At 31.5% G+C, this 17,753-nt stretch overlaps 1 protein-coding gene across 5 annotated transcripts; it reads right to left on the bottom strand.

Annotated features, from left to right (window-relative positions):
• Positions 1–3,446: 3,446 nt before the first annotated feature.
• Positions 3,447–17,475, bottom strand: LOC139497163 (fibrinogen-like protein A). Of its 5 annotated transcripts, XM_071285255.1 has the most exons (11): positions 17,209–17,475; positions 16,849–16,951; positions 16,002–16,067; positions 13,187–13,258; positions 12,924–12,995; positions 10,147–10,206; positions 9,293–9,432; positions 7,645–7,741; positions 4,407–4,571; positions 3,731–3,959; positions 3,447–3,522 (listed from the first exon to the last, which is right to left on the bottom strand). In XM_071285255.1, exons 3-10 carry the CDS (start codon positions 16,015–16,017, stop codon positions 3,742–3,744), a joined length of 840 nt encoding a protein of 279 aa, XP_071141356.1. In that variant the 5' UTR covers positions 16,018–16,067; positions 16,849–16,951; positions 17,209–17,475; the 3' UTR covers positions 3,447–3,522; positions 3,731–3,741. The 5 variants fall into 5 exon arrangements, with proteins under 5 accessions (XP_071141356.1, XP_071141354.1, XP_071141353.1 ...); XM_071285253.1 differs by lacking the exon at positions 16,849–16,951 and having other exon boundaries at positions 17,222–17,419; XM_071285252.1 differs by lacking the exons at positions 3,447–3,522; positions 16,849–16,951 and having other exon boundaries at positions 3,552–3,959; positions 17,222–17,419.
• Between the last annotated feature and the right edge of the window lie 278 nt (positions 17,476–17,753).

The following is a 17,753-nucleotide window of genomic DNA, read 5'->3' as shown; positions in this document are numbered from 1 at the left end:
AGGATTTTCTTATCCCGCGAATAGATTACCTTAGCCGTATTTGGCACAACTTTTTGGAATTTTTGGTCCTCAATGCTCTTCAACTTCGTACTTGTTTGGCTTTACAACTATTTTGATCTGAGCGTCACTGATGAGTCTTATGTAGACGAAACGCGCGTCTGGCGTAATAAATTATAATCCTGGTAACTTTGATAACTATTTACACCACTGGGTCGATGCCACTGCTGGTGGACGTTTCGTCCCCGAGGGTATCACCAGCCCAGTAGTCAGCACTTCGGTGTTGACATGAATATCAAGTATGTGATCATTTTTATAAATTTTCTGTTACAAAACTTTGAATTTAAAAAAAAAAAACTAAGGATTTTCTTATCCCAGGAATAGATTACCTTAGCCGTATTTGGCACACCTTTTTGGAATTTTGGGTCCTCAATGCTCTTCAACTTTGTACTTGTTTGGCTTTACAACTATTTTGATCTGAGCGTCACTGATGAGTCTTATGTAGACGAAACGCGCGTCTGGCGTAATAAATTATAATCCTGGTAACTTTGATAACTATTTACACCACTGGATCGATGCCACTGCTGGTGGACGTTTCGTCCTCGAGGGTATCACCAGCCCAGTAGTCAGCACTTCGGTGTTGACATGAATATCAATTATGTGATCATTTTTATAAATTTTCTGTTACAAAACTGTGAATTTTTAAAAAAAAAACTAAGGATTTTCTTATCCCAGGAATAGATTACCTTAGCCGTATTTGTCACAACTTTTTGGAATTTTTGGTCCTCAATGCTCTTCAACTTTGTACTTGTTTGGCTTTACAACTATTTTGATCTGAGCGTCACTGATGAGTCTTATGTAGACGAAACGCGCGTCTGGCGTAATAAATTATAATCCTGGTAACTTTGATAACTATTTACAATGTTACTTCTATTTCATGTTAAGGTGAAAGTTGGCGCCTGTTAAAATGTTAAAGTTTAAATACACTGTATTGGTTTGAACCTGTCTTACATGACAGCAATCTTATTAAAATAAGTTCTCATCATTTGCTCCTCGATTTTTTATATGTCGTTGTATGTTAGTAAGATTGACATGACAGGAACCTTGTGTACAGTAGTTGTCCTTTCTTATGAGATGGTTGATTGGTGTTTCTCTAAGGACAAGGATGAGACCGTTAGTTTTCAGTTTGAATGTTTTTACCCCAGTCATGTATGGGATCCTATAGCTTTCTTTTCGGTGTAAGCCACTGCTCCGTGATGATGTCCGTATTTTGATCGATAATATAGTTTACTTTTTCAGATTATGACCTGAATTGCGAGTTGATTCATTGCCATTCATACTACAGTGTTTGAGTCTACTTCACAAGAAAAAAAAAAAAAAATACCGGAAAAACGAGTTCAATACATTTGATTAGATAAAATGATAAAAAATTTAATACAAAATAACACATCGAACAACTAGAAAAAAAAATCTGTTGATGCATAATTGTGATTAAAAATCTCCTCATCTATCAGATGCAAAACCCGAACTATTGTTTTTCGTAGCGTTGATTGTTCTTCCAAGGAGTTCAAACATGATTTAATACCAGCAAGTGTATTATTTGTTATCGGTAACGGTGACCATTTTTTACGCGACATTCTATTAAGAAAAAATTCATGGAAGCCATAGATTTGTTGGAAATTTACACATGACATGGACCGTGATTTTCAAATTTTATCCTGAGCGTTAGCGAGGGATAAAGTTAACGAATATCACGGACAAGACATTGTTTAAATTTGCAACAAATCTATGGCTTCCATGCATTATTTAGATTCTAATAGGACAAATACCATGAATACTGTCATTACAAATGTATAGAGAGTGGATGTGCCGTTAAATAAAGCTAAAAGATATTGATAAATCTGTAGCTTGCATCAATTATGTCGTAAATAACAGCTAGAAAAATTGGTTTTAATTCTCTAAATTTTCAAATCCAACATTTGCCATTTTTGATTTACATGTTTTTCTCATAAGCTACTGTCAAATCCAAAGTTGACATTTCGTAGCTAACGAGCCGTCATATTGACCTGTTGAAATCAATAAATATACGAATAATGCTATAAAATAGAAAACAGAACAAAATCATCCTCAAAAATGCGTTTTAATGCAATATTATGCGAATTTCGATGGTTCCCCAAACGAGAAAAACTTCAGCTTTATCGTTTTCATTTGTATGACGTCATGTTTGAACGGACTTAAATGCACCAACAGCATTAATGGACTTTCGCGGATGTTAATTATGGCACCCTCAACGGAGTGGGGGGGGGGGGACGTATTATTATTCTACGTTTCTTTTTTTTCTTATTTTTTTTTCTTCCACAATTTAATTTTATATAGATTAGATCGTTGGTTTTCCCGTTTGAATGGTTTCACACTAGTTATTTTGGGGCCCTTTATAGCTTGTTGTTCGTTGTGAGCCAAGGCTCCGTGTTGAAGGCCGTACATTGATCTATAATGGTTTACTTTTTTCTAAATTTTTATTTTGGATGGAGAGTTGTCTCATTGACACTTAAACCACATCTTCCTATGTCTAATCAATGTACATGACGTTTGCAAATTGGGTTAGGATTATGGTTAGGGTTAGAGTTACATGTGGATTTACGTAGGAGGTATAATGTAACACCCATTATTATGTATATCTGTGAGTCTACACTAAGTATAGATATATCGAGAATTTTTATCAGGGTGTTGTTTACAAGGCGAAAGAATCATTTCAATTAGAATTGTTTATTGATGTACATATTTGTAATTTTTTTCCGTGTACTATGTAACAGTGTAGGTTGTTTCTTCTTTTTTCTCTTTTGTTTACGTTAACTGAACGAAATTGGTAAGGTGTAGGATAAATGGAAAATTAAGATCAGCCTATTTAAAATGTGTATGTCGCTACTCGTTTATAGTGAGGACTGTGTTTTATTTATTTTTTAAATTCGTAGAGTTATGGCAAATTTATTATTTTTTTTATGATAATTTATTTACACCTGAATTGTCTAGACACATGTATGTTGATCTCTAGATGTCCTTTAATTGTGTTTTGTCATACTACGATCTGTCCACCTGTTTTTTTTCTTGGACATGTTGGACGAGAAGCTAAATCAAAGGTATTTTGAATTATTAACCAAAAATTAGTACATAATTCATAAATTAAACAGGCACACATGTATATTTAAGCATGTAATAAATGAAATGTCTTCTTTTTCCGAAATGAAATTAATATTTCAAATATTTCTTTATTCATCCAACACATTAATCAACAACTTTAAATTATTTCAAACCATGCAAGCTTAAAAACTGAATTTAAGTATTATAGTTTTCTTATCATCGTAACTGACGTTTTGGCTGATCTGCTACTGAAATAAAACCAGTACAGGTTGCTTTTGAATTCCTTGTTTAGACCACTGTAATATGTCTTTCAATTGTTTTTTGTGAGACTACGATCTGACAGGCAATCTTATCTTGTCCACCAGGACTTGTATCGACCCAAATTTACTTTTCTTGGTTGGACAAAAAGCAAAAAACAGAGATAATTTTGATTTATTTACCAAATAATATGTACATAATTCATAATATTAAAGAGGGATATTTTAAGGAAACAATAAATACAATGTCTTTTATCAGAAATGTAGTTAACATTTCAGATATTTATCCAATCACATTATTTCAGAAAAGGAAATTATTTCAAAGATAGATTTGCCACTGTTTTATCTATTATAGTTCTCTTATCATCATCACTGACGTTTTGGCTGAGTTGCTGCTACTGAACGAAGCCCAGTACAGGTTGCTTTTGAATGCCTTGTTAAGGCCACTGTGACAACAGCCTTTGTGCCACCATGGTCCAAAGTTGTCTACACATTTACCACTGTCTTGATCATTATCTTGGTCAGTCGTTGAGAACTTCATTCCATTATGGTAAGCCATTTGATCACCTATATAAATAAAAAAAAAATTATTGATTAATCACAACCACTGATATTGGGTTTGTTGCCACTCACATATAGAGAAACAAATATCTTTTTATTTTTTTCATATCGTCCAATCATGAAAAAAAAATTCTGTTTTAGCACGTTTTTTTTTATTCTCTATTGATTTTAAATCGAGTCTAAATTCGTCTTCTCTATCATTTACTATGTGTATTTTATCTTGGTTGGGTTATTCCAAGTAGTATTTTGATTTTTAGCATCAGTCAACAACTTCCACCTCAAACATGTCAAATGTAGATCTACTGTTGTTCGTTGATATTCTAACCATATTCATTCAAAGTACTGTACGTTAAATAATATTGAAGACTAAATAAACACCCATAACTCATTATACTGCATGGTACATAATTATTTGTACTGTTATATATTTTCACATAGATGTACTATTATTACCTGCATTTCCACTATAATCCCCAATAGTCAGTTTGTACTTAGACGCTGCATCTCCAACAACAAACGTTTTATACACAACATACTTCTTTGTAGTGGGCTGGTCCGTTAGATCTATTCTCAGTTCATATTTACCACTGGATGTCAGGCTGTGAATATGTTTGTTTCCTTATAATGCATACAAAACGATAACATTACAAGAAAATACAACATGTCGAAATTCAATAAAAAGAAGATATAGGCAGAAAGCCTCAAGTGAATGAATTATGCACTGCAACATATTCATCCACACTTATAAATGTTATTTTAACATGACGTTCTTCAAACGTTTTGAGTACACACCTATGGTAAAATATGAATATATTGTATGAGCTGTTCCAATCGTACTCCCTCGTCATATGTTTTTTTCATGAATGAGCTATCCATCGTCATAGAACGATGACGTAGGAATATAAGCGTTCTACAGGTAAATAAACCGACGATCACAACAACAGGGAAACATAAACAAACGATGATAAAATGTGTTACAGAAGACATTTTTCATACATAGAATACATATAAGTACACTTATCATTTAGATTAATCCAAACCTATCTAAACATGTTATTTTAAAAAGTTTAAGCATGTCACTTACTCAGTTTGCTGCGTTTTTTTTTACGTCAATTGAATAGTGCGTTGATTTATGGGTACGGCAAATAATGCCTTCACCTAGAGCGCTTTGATCCGAAACAGTTGCCGTATTTATTCTATTATAATCGAAACCATTCATACGACAAAGCAGCCAACAATGTGGTGGTGGTATGCCGTAAATACTACACGGACGTTCTTAAGAATGAAATTTTAAATGCATCTACATTCACGTCCATCCACTCCACAGAGAGTCATACAGTAAACAGGCATATCACAACCACATCAAAGCTTAAGGCTTCTTCTGAACATTTGATTGTCCCTACTATGTATTGACTACCTAAACTACACAAAAAACCATTTAAATATCGTTTCATCTCGGCCTCTAGTAAGTGTTCTACAACTAATCTGTCAGTGCTCTTAACTAGTTCATTAACTACTATTAAAGAGCTTATCATAAACTATTGTAATAAAATATATGAACAGAGTGGTATAAACCATTTTTGGAGTGTAAAAAATTCTTTGGATGTTTTAGATAAATTACGTGCTTTTGATGGTCCTTTTGATTCTGTTAATAGTTCTGATTTTTCTACTCTTTACACTACACTTCCACACTATCTTATTAAACAAAAGTTTTCCTTTTTAAATAAATGGTCGTTTGGTAAAGCTGAATGTAGATTTATTTGCTGCAACTCATTTAAAGCCTTCTTCTCAAATTAGAAAGGTAAATATGATAGATATACTTACTGGAGGTGTGATGAGATGATTGAAGCTGTTTATTTTCTCCTTGATAATATTTATGTACGTTTCGGCAACAAAGTTTATCGACAGGTTGTAGGTATCCCCATGGGAACTAATTGTGTCCCTTTAATAGCAAACTTGTTTTTGTACTGTTACGAATCACAGTGTATGAATAAACTCAGTAAAGACCCGTCGAAATTGCATTTAATTGATAAATTCAACAACACTTACCGTTATCTTGATGATAGTTTTTCGTTAAATAATCAAGAATTTTCTCAATTTACTGCAGAAATTTACCCCAAGGAACTTACTTTAAATAAATCAAATTTATTCGGTAATAACTGTCCTTTCCTGGATTGAGATATTTCGGTTTTAAACGGGATACTCCACACTAAAATTTACGACAAAAGAGACCATTTTTCGTTCCCTATTGTTAATTTTCCATTTTTAGATGGTGATGTTCCTTTGGCACCATCTTACGGTGTTTATATTTCACAACTTGTTCGCTATGCCGGTGTCTGTTGTGACGTTTTTGAATTTAACGAACGCAACCTATGTATTACTGGTAAATTATTAAACCAGGGATATCGTTACCATAAATTACTTAAAACCTTTACTAAATTTTTCCATAGATATAAAGATTTGGTTTTGAAGTTTGGTTGTACGTGTAGAAAACTTATTTCAAACGGGATAGCACATCCTCATTTTTACGGAAATGTTGTTAACCGTGCCCGGAAATTTAAAAATGATCCATGTAAACTTGTCGCTCCTTTAAATAAACTTATTCTAAAAGGTTACCTATTCAACACTGTAGTAAGATCATTGAATATTGTTTTTATTGGTATAAATATTGATTTTGTTATCAGTAAATTAAAAGCTAACTAAATATTACTAGTATGTTATATACATATATATATATTCATGGATCTACAATCTGTCGATACCTGTAACTTGGCATTGCACAATGTCATGTTTTTCTCTGGCTGTTTATGACGTCTTTACACTAAATCCATTGGATGTTGGATGTGTACGGATTGATTGTTTAGTCTTAGATGCATGATTTTTTATTAGTTGTTAGTGGCTTTGAACTAGCTGTCAGATAACTGCGAGTACTCTCAGATCTTGTCATTGCGTCTGTTTGTGTCGGGATGTATAAGTACCCGGCCACGTCTACTTGCATTTTTGTCATCTGATGAGTTAAGCCTTTTTCAACTGATTTTTATAGTTTGTTCTTATGTTGTACTGTTATACCACTGTCCCAGGTTAGGGGGAGGGTTGGGATCCCGCTAACATGTTTAACCCAGCCACATTTTTTATGTATGTGCCTGTCCCAAGTCAGGAGCCTGTAATTCAGTGGTTGTCGTTTGTTTATGTGTTACATATTTGTTTTTCGTTCATTTTTTTACATAAATAAGGCCGTTAGTTTTCTCGTTTGAATTGTTTTACATTGTCTTATCGGGGCCTATTGTAGCTGACTATGCGGTATGGGCTTTGCTCATTGTTGAAGGCCATACGGTGATCTATAGTTGTTAATGTCTGTGTCATTTTGGTCTTTTGTGGATAGTTGTCTCATTGGCAATCATACCACATCTTCTTTTTTATATAATTAAGCTTATTTCTTAAGTATACTATAATGTATTTTTTTCCTTAATAACGCTTGCTTTTTGCGTTCCATGCGTTTGAAATTCAGTAATTTTCAGTAGGAACCAACCATATTGCAATAGTTGTGTCGAGAAACTGAAATAAAATTATTCAATTATATGAATTGTAACCAAACAGCCTTTGTGGGTATATTTCACATTTGTCAAGCAATGACGTGATGACATGATATTTCGGAAACTTTTATAATTGTATTTCTCTTTAATGTACATACCTAGCCAGTATTCACCATTAACATTTCCAAATCCATTCTCGTAATCTTTCCAAGTTCTCTGGAAATTAACAGATCCATCTAATCTTCTCTGAATTATCTAAAAAAAAATTATTAACATTACTAATTCATTCAAACAAATCAACTTTACATTGTTAGTTGTAAATGTAGTACTAATGTATCAGCTTGTTTTTATCAATATAGTCAAAATGTCTGAATATCACAAGTTATGCATTGTCAGCGATCATTTTTGTCCGATCTACAATTGACTTTTGAAGTGAGTAACAAAATAAGGAAATATCAACATACATACAGATTATCATGATTTTTATAGATCTTACGTATATTGGTACATTGATAACCTTTAGGAATATGTATACTCAATGTAGAAATAATTGTGAATCACTGTTTAAAAAGTAACGTAAAATCTGTCAGATAAAGCCTTCATCATTTGTTCATCGGCAATTAAAAGGTGAATATATGATATATACATGCTGATAGTAATTAAAATTCATTTTTTTATCATTGTCAACATCTTTACGTTTTAGAGTAGAAGATAAACAATAAGTTATAGGTATAAACTGCAATATGAACTAATAAAGCCCATCAGTAGCAGGTTTGTTCCAGTATTGTTACAAATCAACGTCTACAATCAATTAAAAGATACTTCAAACTAAATTGATAATATCTAAGATTTAAACAGTGAAGAGTTATTTGATAACAATGCAGACATTTCAGTCAAACTCATTGATAGAAAAAAAAACTGACAACGCCATGGCTAAAAATAAAAAAAGTCAAACAGACAAATAATAGTACAGAAGACACAACATTATAAGCAAAAGACTAAGCAACACGAACCACACCAAAAACTTGGGGTGAACTCAGGTGCTCCGGAAGGGTAAGTAGATCCTGCTCCACATGTGGCACCCGTCGTGTTGCTATGTTATAAAACATGAGTTTCATGGTACTTAAATGAACGTGAAACGTAAGCATTTAGTGTTATTTGCATTAACAACTGTTTTACTAATGCTATTAAACAACTCTTAATTGCCGGAATTAACTGAAAGGCAATATGCCAAGATCGTTTTCCGTTGTTCACTACATGTTCAGTACATTTACTACCGAAATCGATTAAGTACCAGTCCGTACTGGTTCAAGTAGGCCATGTAGATAGAGAAAACGCCTTGTAGTAAATTCAGGTATATCAGAGTTTTTCAGTTTAAAATGACCGTTCCAGTAGTAAAATTGTTGCAAGTGTTGTTATATGTCCATATCTTATTTATGCTGGCAATTATTTTTGTTTATATATTTATTTGACGAAAAACAAATATCGTCTAATTAGTATTGAAAAAAGGAAAATATCATAACCTATTTTTTAAGTTATTTATTTGATCACCGATTGAACCACATTTTCTTGTTATTATTTGTTTGTTCTTTATTTTTATTGATCAGATTTATGTTTCACCGACATATGTATTCAGGACAGTCTCCAGAAACATGAGAAAAGTCGGATGACAATTCTACTTACTATCAGTTATCTATTGCTGTTAAAATTATTTGTTGGGCGTTTGTGTTCATTCATTTCATAAAGATCGAGAAAGAAAGACTAGATGTTCAGATAAATCTTTTGAAATATCATTTTTAAACTCACAGTCCATCCTCCACCATCTGTAGTCATATCACAGTACACTTTGACCTCAGATTTAGCGGGACGTATCAAGTAAACATCAGAGGTGGAGACATCATCTCGTAATTCAGTACAGTCCTTCTTTATCGCACAAACCCCCGAAGCTTTGATATCAATACAAACAAAATCATTTTTTTTTTACAATTAAACAAAATTATACAGTCAAGTATATTTATTATTTTTCATTATCTTTATTATACAAAGAGTGCAACAGCATTTTTTTTTTTATTAACTTGTTTTATATAATCTGTTCGATGTCTCATTTTCGGATGTACCAAATATATGTGTCGTTCATATATCACATTGAACGATGTGTTGATGTGTCGAATTAATACAATACTTGCTTTAATTTGGTTGGCCTATTTTGCTATTTTACGAGCTTGAATATATGTGCGTAAGCTATACTTTGTAACATTGTTGACTTTCAAGGCCACAACGGACTACTCTATTTTGTTTCAATGATATAAGAATACTTACATTCTGGTAAATTTGACCCCATTCTTCAATATACCAAAAGCATTTAAACGTTTGTATAAATGTTTTACTCCAGAGGCGGACTTATGACGTCAATTTAAGTAATTGCATTTCAAAGACAGCAACAATGTTCACAGGGTATATGTTTACTACTAGAAAAGTTTAGATAATACTGGGTATTTACTATCAAGCTAACGGCTCGGTGTTTAATTCTTAATATGCTATAATATACTACACATAACTAGATAGGTCGAGTAGATAGCAAGTGATATACAATTTTTGCCAGTAAATGTTACTGGATAGACGAAATAAAGCTTATGAACATTAAATTGGTGTCAACTTGCCTTTTACGTCCCGTGTCAGCATTCGAAGTATGTCTGATACTTGCTTTTCGTTCCCAGATTCTGCAAAATATAATTCATTTTCTTTTATGCTTATATACTTCCATGATTAAATAATATATAAAAGTACGTTATAATTTGATTTTAGTCCGCAATGTCTTCTTCTTAAAAACCTTGAAAACGTTGATTTTAGTCCGCAGTGTCTTCTTCATAGAAAGCTTATTACAAACATGACAAATTAATCACCCTTTTAACCAATTTTAGCCTTTATTAATATCCCGTCTTTCCATACGGGCTAATTCGTAACAACATTTGTTGCTGATGACACAAACCTAATATAAACAAAAAAAGGTTCGTATATACAAAATTTCAAGTCATTTATCCTCTTTAAATATGAAATAAATCCTCATCTTGTCTTAGCCAATTTAAACAAATGTAATCTCAAAGTCCAGACGGCTTGTCTAAAAGAGTATATTGTTGCTAAATGAATCTTATTCGTATTACGTTTTTCATAGTAATTGAATTTATCAAAATTATCTTCCCAATGGATATACTGATTTTATAGATCGTTTTAAGTAAAATTTAGAATATTTTTTTTTTTCATTTTTTTAAATAACAATGTTTACCAAATTTTACGCCCAATGAATGCACCGACGTTACAACTGTAAAGTGTCTTAAAACAAGGTACACTATGCATATCAGCGTGTCGCAAATCACCATCGATATCAGTTTTTAACCATTACTTACGATACAATGTTTAAATTAAGTATTTACATGAACCAAATTTGATCAACAGTCGTATACTATCACCGGAAAAGCCTTTCTATGACTTTGGCAATTTTAAACTTAACTTTTCCGAAGTAATCTCTTAAGTATGCCTACTTTAGTTGTGATGTTGAATGATCACTCATGCGACTAATTTCTTGGAGAACAAAGAACGTGCATGTACACACCCTAGGGTAGCCATACAACAATACGTTGATCTTAAATTGTATAGAACTTCTAAAAGTTCGCAGCTTGACAATTTTTTTTTCATTTTTTTAAATAACAATGTTTACCAAATTTTACGCCCAATGAATGCACCGACGTTACAACTGTAAAGTGTCTTAAAACAAGGTACACTATGCATATCAGCGTGTCGCAAATCACCATCGATATCAGTTTTTAACCATTACTTACGATACAATGTTTAAATTAAGTATTTACATGAACCAAATTTGATCAACAGTCGTATACTATCACCGGAAAAGCCTTTCTATGACTTTGGCAATTTTAAACTTAACTTTTCCGAAGTAATCTCTTAAGTATGCCTACTTTAGTTGTGATGTTGAATGATCACTCATGCGACTAATTTCTTGGAGAACAAAGAACGTGCATGTACACACCCTAGGGTAGCCATACAACAATACGTGGATCTTATATTGTATAGAACTTCTAAAAGTTCGCAGCTTGACAAATCTTTAAACAATTTGACCCCCAACAACAAAACAACAAAATCATGGTTCATACTAAAATTATATTTAATATGACAGGCAGCAACATAACGCTTCCACAAAACTTCAGACTACTATCTTTGGACAGATACAAAATTATTTGAACGTTACACATAGTAACGAGCATTCTTCTCATCTTGGGCCTTATTTGAAATGATTCAAAAAGATGAAAAAATGTCAGACAAAAGTTACTGTAAGAAGATAAAACTAGAAACGTCTTTGATATGGACTGTTAAGAAATTAAGACATCGATGACGTAATGCTTAAATATTATGTCAGTTAAAAATAAAGCAAAGACATTAAACACTGTTTTTGGTTTATGGATACGGGAAATTATTTTGTATATTTGACAAAATCATTTCATAGACCTTGATAGATGATTTGACAGAAATAAAAAAAACTCTTTTCGTAGATGATAGTATATTGAAACAGATCCCGAGAAAGTATGGCGGGCTTATTCATATGATATTGATTTGCTTAATGATGATCAATCCGACGATAGTTACATACTTGCACTTTGGTTTTGTATCATACCCATCATTAACACTTTATCTTAAGGTAGCACAATACAAAGATTTTTCACTTCCAATCAGACAACTTTATAATTAATTTCATCCTTCTTTGAATTTTATAAATGAGGTACCAACAGAAAGAGGAAAGAATATTCTTTCAAGTTGTGATAATTTCATTATGACATAATTATAACATAATTAATTGTTACGTAGCTAGTTGATATATTGTGATGTCCACACTTGAGTGAATTTAGCTTCGTTATTATTCATAGCAACTCAAAATATTTTATAAATTCTTGTAAAACACAGTTTGACCTCCAAAACTGTGTCTAAGATTTGTCCTATTGTATTTCATTCTCTTATAAACCTCAAATTAAGTTTGCAAGATCAATTCACAAGAGATCACTAAATTTAATTAGGTATAAAATTTGTTCTATTGATGTTTTTGGAAATCTGAGACACGGTTTTGAAGGTCAAGCTGTGTAGTACAAGAATCTATAAAATATTTTGGGATGCTATGAATAACAAAGAAGCTAAATTCATTTAAGTGTGGACATCACACTATATCAACTGATTACATAACAATTAATTGTTTAATAATTAAGTCATAATGAAATTATCACAATTTGAAAGATTAATCTTTCCTCTTTCTTTTGGTACCTCATTTATAAAATTCAAAGAAGGATGAAATGAATTATATCAGTTTAAAGTTGTCTGATTGGAAGTGAAAAAATCTTTGTATTGTGCTACCTTAAATTACAACAAATAAGCTTACCTTTAATAATCCACTTGATTTTTTCCTTCACTTGTTTATTCAATTTAACAATTTCCTCGTACAGTACCACATCTTAAAAAGAATAAAAAGACGTCGATCATATTAAATTACGTTTACAAAAGCAAAATCTGGTTTGTATATCAGTTGTTAGTACATTCCTGTTCCATGAGCGTTGATGATCTTTAATGTTAACTGTAACCGTTGTTTAAACATGTTTCTTCACTGAATAGATTGTTAAAACAAGTATGTAATCAAATACTTACGGTTGAGAATATTTTGTGTGTCCTTTTTTATATCCTCGGCAGTTAAACTATGGTTTGCAGGTAAACATTTTTCTACGAATACAAAATATCTTCATATACATTTGTAAGATAGTATTAACAGTATGCTAGTTTTACACAAGGAATGATAAAAACACGAGGATATTATTGCTGTCTTTTTTTTATTTTTTATAAATGTGTAAACAATTGTTTTATCAATTGGGAAATTTTATTTCTTAAAGATGTCTTATTAATGTACCGTATGTAAAAAGATAAAGTAAAATAACAAAAATACCAAACTTTTAGGGAGATTCTAAACGGAAAGTATCTGCGAAAATAAAAACATTAAACGCTCAAACACATCAAATAAATTGAACTGTCATATTCATGATATCACTGTGTATCATCTGTACAGCGGATATAGGTACTAACCGATCGGGCATGATCAATTTGACCTTACACGATAACGAGAATCTTTGTGTTGTTCACATACATGTATCAATGTACATTTCGATCTTGACATATATTATCAACCAAATTTTCCCACGAAAGGGATGGGGTGGGTAGGTCCCCACTGGTTCCGCCTATGTGGATTAAACCTTGTGTTATGGTTAATTAAAGCTCCTACTTGTACGACAGTTCCATCAAATTCCATTAGAACGTGTAAACAAACAGACATAATCGGTAAAAAAGATAAGAATAGGTGTATTGCAATCATCAGTATGTTATAAACTTTAGCTATATAAAACAAATAAATATGCCTCATAAAACAACAACAAAAAGCTGTACAAAAAATTGCCAAAGCTCAATTATACAACAGAGTCGAAGCCTGGTGTAATGTTAATACAATATTTGTTACCACAGTTCTAGTCAGACATATGATATGTATACAAAAAAAGTATATAAAGATAAAACCGTGTAGCCTTTTTCAGATATATTTTCAAAATAGATCAAGACTTCCATATCACAAACTATATACATTTTGGTTCAGGTTTGATTTCTTATCAGCCAGATTATGTATAAAAGATTGTGATAGACCATGATTAAGGATACTGTCTGTACAATATTTATTTGTTTATCGCTTCAATTTCAACATTTTCTACATTTTAAAATACCTATATCAAGTCAGGAATATGATAGTTGTTGTCTATTCGTTTGATCAGTTTTATCATTTGATTTAGCCATTTGATTAGGGACTTTCCGTTTTGAATTTTCCTCGGAGTTCAATATATTTGTGATTTTACTTTTTATATGTATCATCAGCAGTTATAGTTTTCTCTATTATTTATTTCTGTTAATTGGAATATAAATTAATGTCAGGCACAAAAAATTACATCATGATGACTTCATGTTCTTTATCTTACATGTTATGTTTGCATTCTGATAAAAACAACTCGGTCATATAAGCTAATAGATACTATTACATGCATTTACATGTGCATATTGTTTACATTGAGATCTGTGGTAACCTTTCATTCGAGGTATGGGTAGTTAAGAAAATAAGTGTTAGTTTAAACTCTGAGAAGTTCAGGGCATATAAACGTTGAAAATATGCCGCACAGCCCTATATTTTGACCTTTGAAAAAAATTGTAGTGCAAATGAACTTTCCATTCTAGGATAAGATATATAATTCAAAACTTCATAGTAAAAGTGGTACAGTTTGAGCCGTAAAAGGAGTTCTTATGGTACATTGCATTGTCAATATTTACAGAAATGAAACCTTTAACCCGTCGAATTTTGCAGCCTGTTTCATATCAGAAACCTCTAACCTTTTGTTTTTGTTTTAGCTTTATTTATTTGGTTCATATCTATGCTTCGGAGTTTGATGGGGCGTCCATTGTACTGAAACATGATCAATACGTATTTAAGAGACATCTGGTGACCGCTTACTAGTACCGGAGTTCATTGCAACGTTGAAATACCACCGGTGGCCTTAGGCTGTATTCTGCTCTTTTTTTGTTAATGTCTCTATGACCCATTGCTCGTTTCCATTCTCGATTCCATTTAACATATCAACTGTTTTAAATAGACATCAGCATCTATTTAGAACAACCTTTTTTCAATTTGGTTTCAAACATTTCTAACAGTGGAAATTGAAAAAAAAGTATTTTGCTGTGATCAGTTCTTTGAATCAATTTTGCAAAAAAAAAAGATAAAAACATAGTAAATGTAATGTTGGCTTGAAATTCAATAGTTCAATTAATCCGTTGACCTGGAACTTAAAGTTTAATTGGCAAATGGTTGAACAGGTTTGGTAATGTTCACGTATTGAAAAGAAGAGTTTGTCGAAATGGAAACTCAGGAAATCAGTCAGAACTAGACAATGAGTCAACAAATACAGTGGTTATTTATTTATTCAAACATGTTAAACATATATATACCTATTTAGGACGGTTTATCAAATCATTGGCAATCTTCGAACGTGATCTTTATGATTAAGTAAATGACGTCTTGGCGTAGATAAACACAAAGTTCTGATTCAGAATAACTAGTATATACATTGTAAATTGTTTCTTATATTGATTTGTTATTCGAACACTATTTTTAAGTATGTTATTTATCAAATGTACGAAATTGAGTCAATTAGGTGAACCTGAAGATCCACTTTCACTTAGTTAAATATTAACAAAAAACGACATCAAACAACACTAGCACGAAAGTAGTTTGAAATTGTATCTGTGGGTTGAACTTACAAGCGTAAATGTTTTTAATTATAAATTGAATTGCAGCACATACAAAAAGAAATGAAGCAAAAGATAAATATAAGTACAAATTCGTAAAACCAGATAATAAGAAATATTAATTTCATAAACATACCTTGTAATTCGTACATTATACCATCAACCCTTAAATCGACAGGTGTTTTTCGACCATGACTAACTTCTACAAAAGACAAGGACAAGTTATGGTTAGTGTGTCGTTTTATGTGAAATTGTAATTGTATGTATATTGTTCATGCAACTACATGACTAATATGCATGAAATTCATATTAACAAATATGTTGCTACTATATACTCGTAATCTTTTATTTCTGACGTCAGACACTCAAATCAATGAATGTGTTCGTAGATAGTAGATGTTTTTGTGTTCTGTTAAATTGTTCCTTTTAAAACTGTTATACGATGATGACTGATGTACCCATATTTTGACTATTTTATTTATTGTGTCTGTTTATTTAACGCATCAATGTAAATATAACGGAATTTTATGAGACTGCCATTAAAGTGAGAGGGTTAGTGCTATAGAACCAGGTTTAATCCACCATTTTCTACATTTGAGAATGCCTGTACCAAGTCAGGAATATGACAGTTCTTGTCCATTCGTTTTTGATGCGTTTTGTTATTTGATTTTGTCATGTGATTATGGACTTTCCGAATTGATTTTCCTCTAAGTTCAGTATTTTTGTGATTTTACTTTTTTTATATCCATATCAAGGATACTTATTTTACTAAACTAGAATAAGAAACACCTTGTAAAATTCTTTATAGGTAGCGTTTTGTAAATACAGCTGTAAATCAACTTTTTATAAAAAATAATAAATTGGTTAATAGCATATTTACATATTACGTAAAACAATAACTATTTGACTCCTACATTATAGATACCTTAGGATAATTAAGAATATATTAGAGAATTCAAATCAGATTCAATTCAGCAAATTACAAGTTCAAATAAACTTTATATAAATTGAATTTTATCTTGTAGTTCGTTCAGAATATCGTTCACATGGATTCCTCCCCTGACGAGTTTTGAGGATTCCGAATTTCTGTAAAAAGAAACAATTAGTTGTTCTTTGAAATGATGATCACATGTCTCATACTTTTTTACACGAAATTTTGTGATCAGGTTTGACACTAAGATGTGTTTCAACAAATAATGCAAGACTTATATGTATAATGATCTTGATAATATTGAATAAAATAAGTTTAAATTATTTATAAAAAAAACAACAAGAATTATGTAAATATATCCAATTTAACGACTTTGATATAAATGAAACATGATAGCTTGCAATGTGAATACTATTCTATCTCACCTATATTTCCCGTGACTGAATAACTATTAACTGCCACAAACAAGGTACAGGGTAATATCCAATGCATTATCTTCTAGTCCTTAGTTTCTAGATGTCAGAATTGACCACACTGAATATAGTTAATTTTTCGATTATTCTCTTCCAAAATTTTTATTTACGAACAAATCTTCTCCAACATATATATACTTAACACTTCCAATTTCTCAATCAGATATGTTACAATCCTGCGATATCAAATGGTGATGATTTGTTTTTTCTTAAACTTGACCTACGTTCAATTGCCATCAAATTATCAAAGCGATCATTAAATTTCATCTAAAGTATGTAACATTATGTAGATATTACATCTTTTTGATGTTTTTTTATATGATGTATGAATTAACTTATCATATTTCTACAAAATGAAGCATACATGTTTCTTAATAGATAGTATGATAAGTGTCAGATTAAAGGTTTAATTTGAAAAGTTATATAATAGTAAAGTTGTCGCACCGAGTGGGTGCTTATGAATGTTGAGTAGGAACTAAACTTC

This window comes from Mytilus edulis, chromosome 12, assembly GCF_963676685.1.
Source record: "Mytilus edulis chromosome 12, xbMytEdul2.2, whole genome shotgun sequence".
Classification (NCBI taxonomy): Eukaryota; Metazoa; Mollusca; class Bivalvia; order Mytilida; family Mytilidae; genus Mytilus; species Mytilus edulis.
This window is presented reverse-complemented; position numbering and strand designations above follow the sequence as displayed.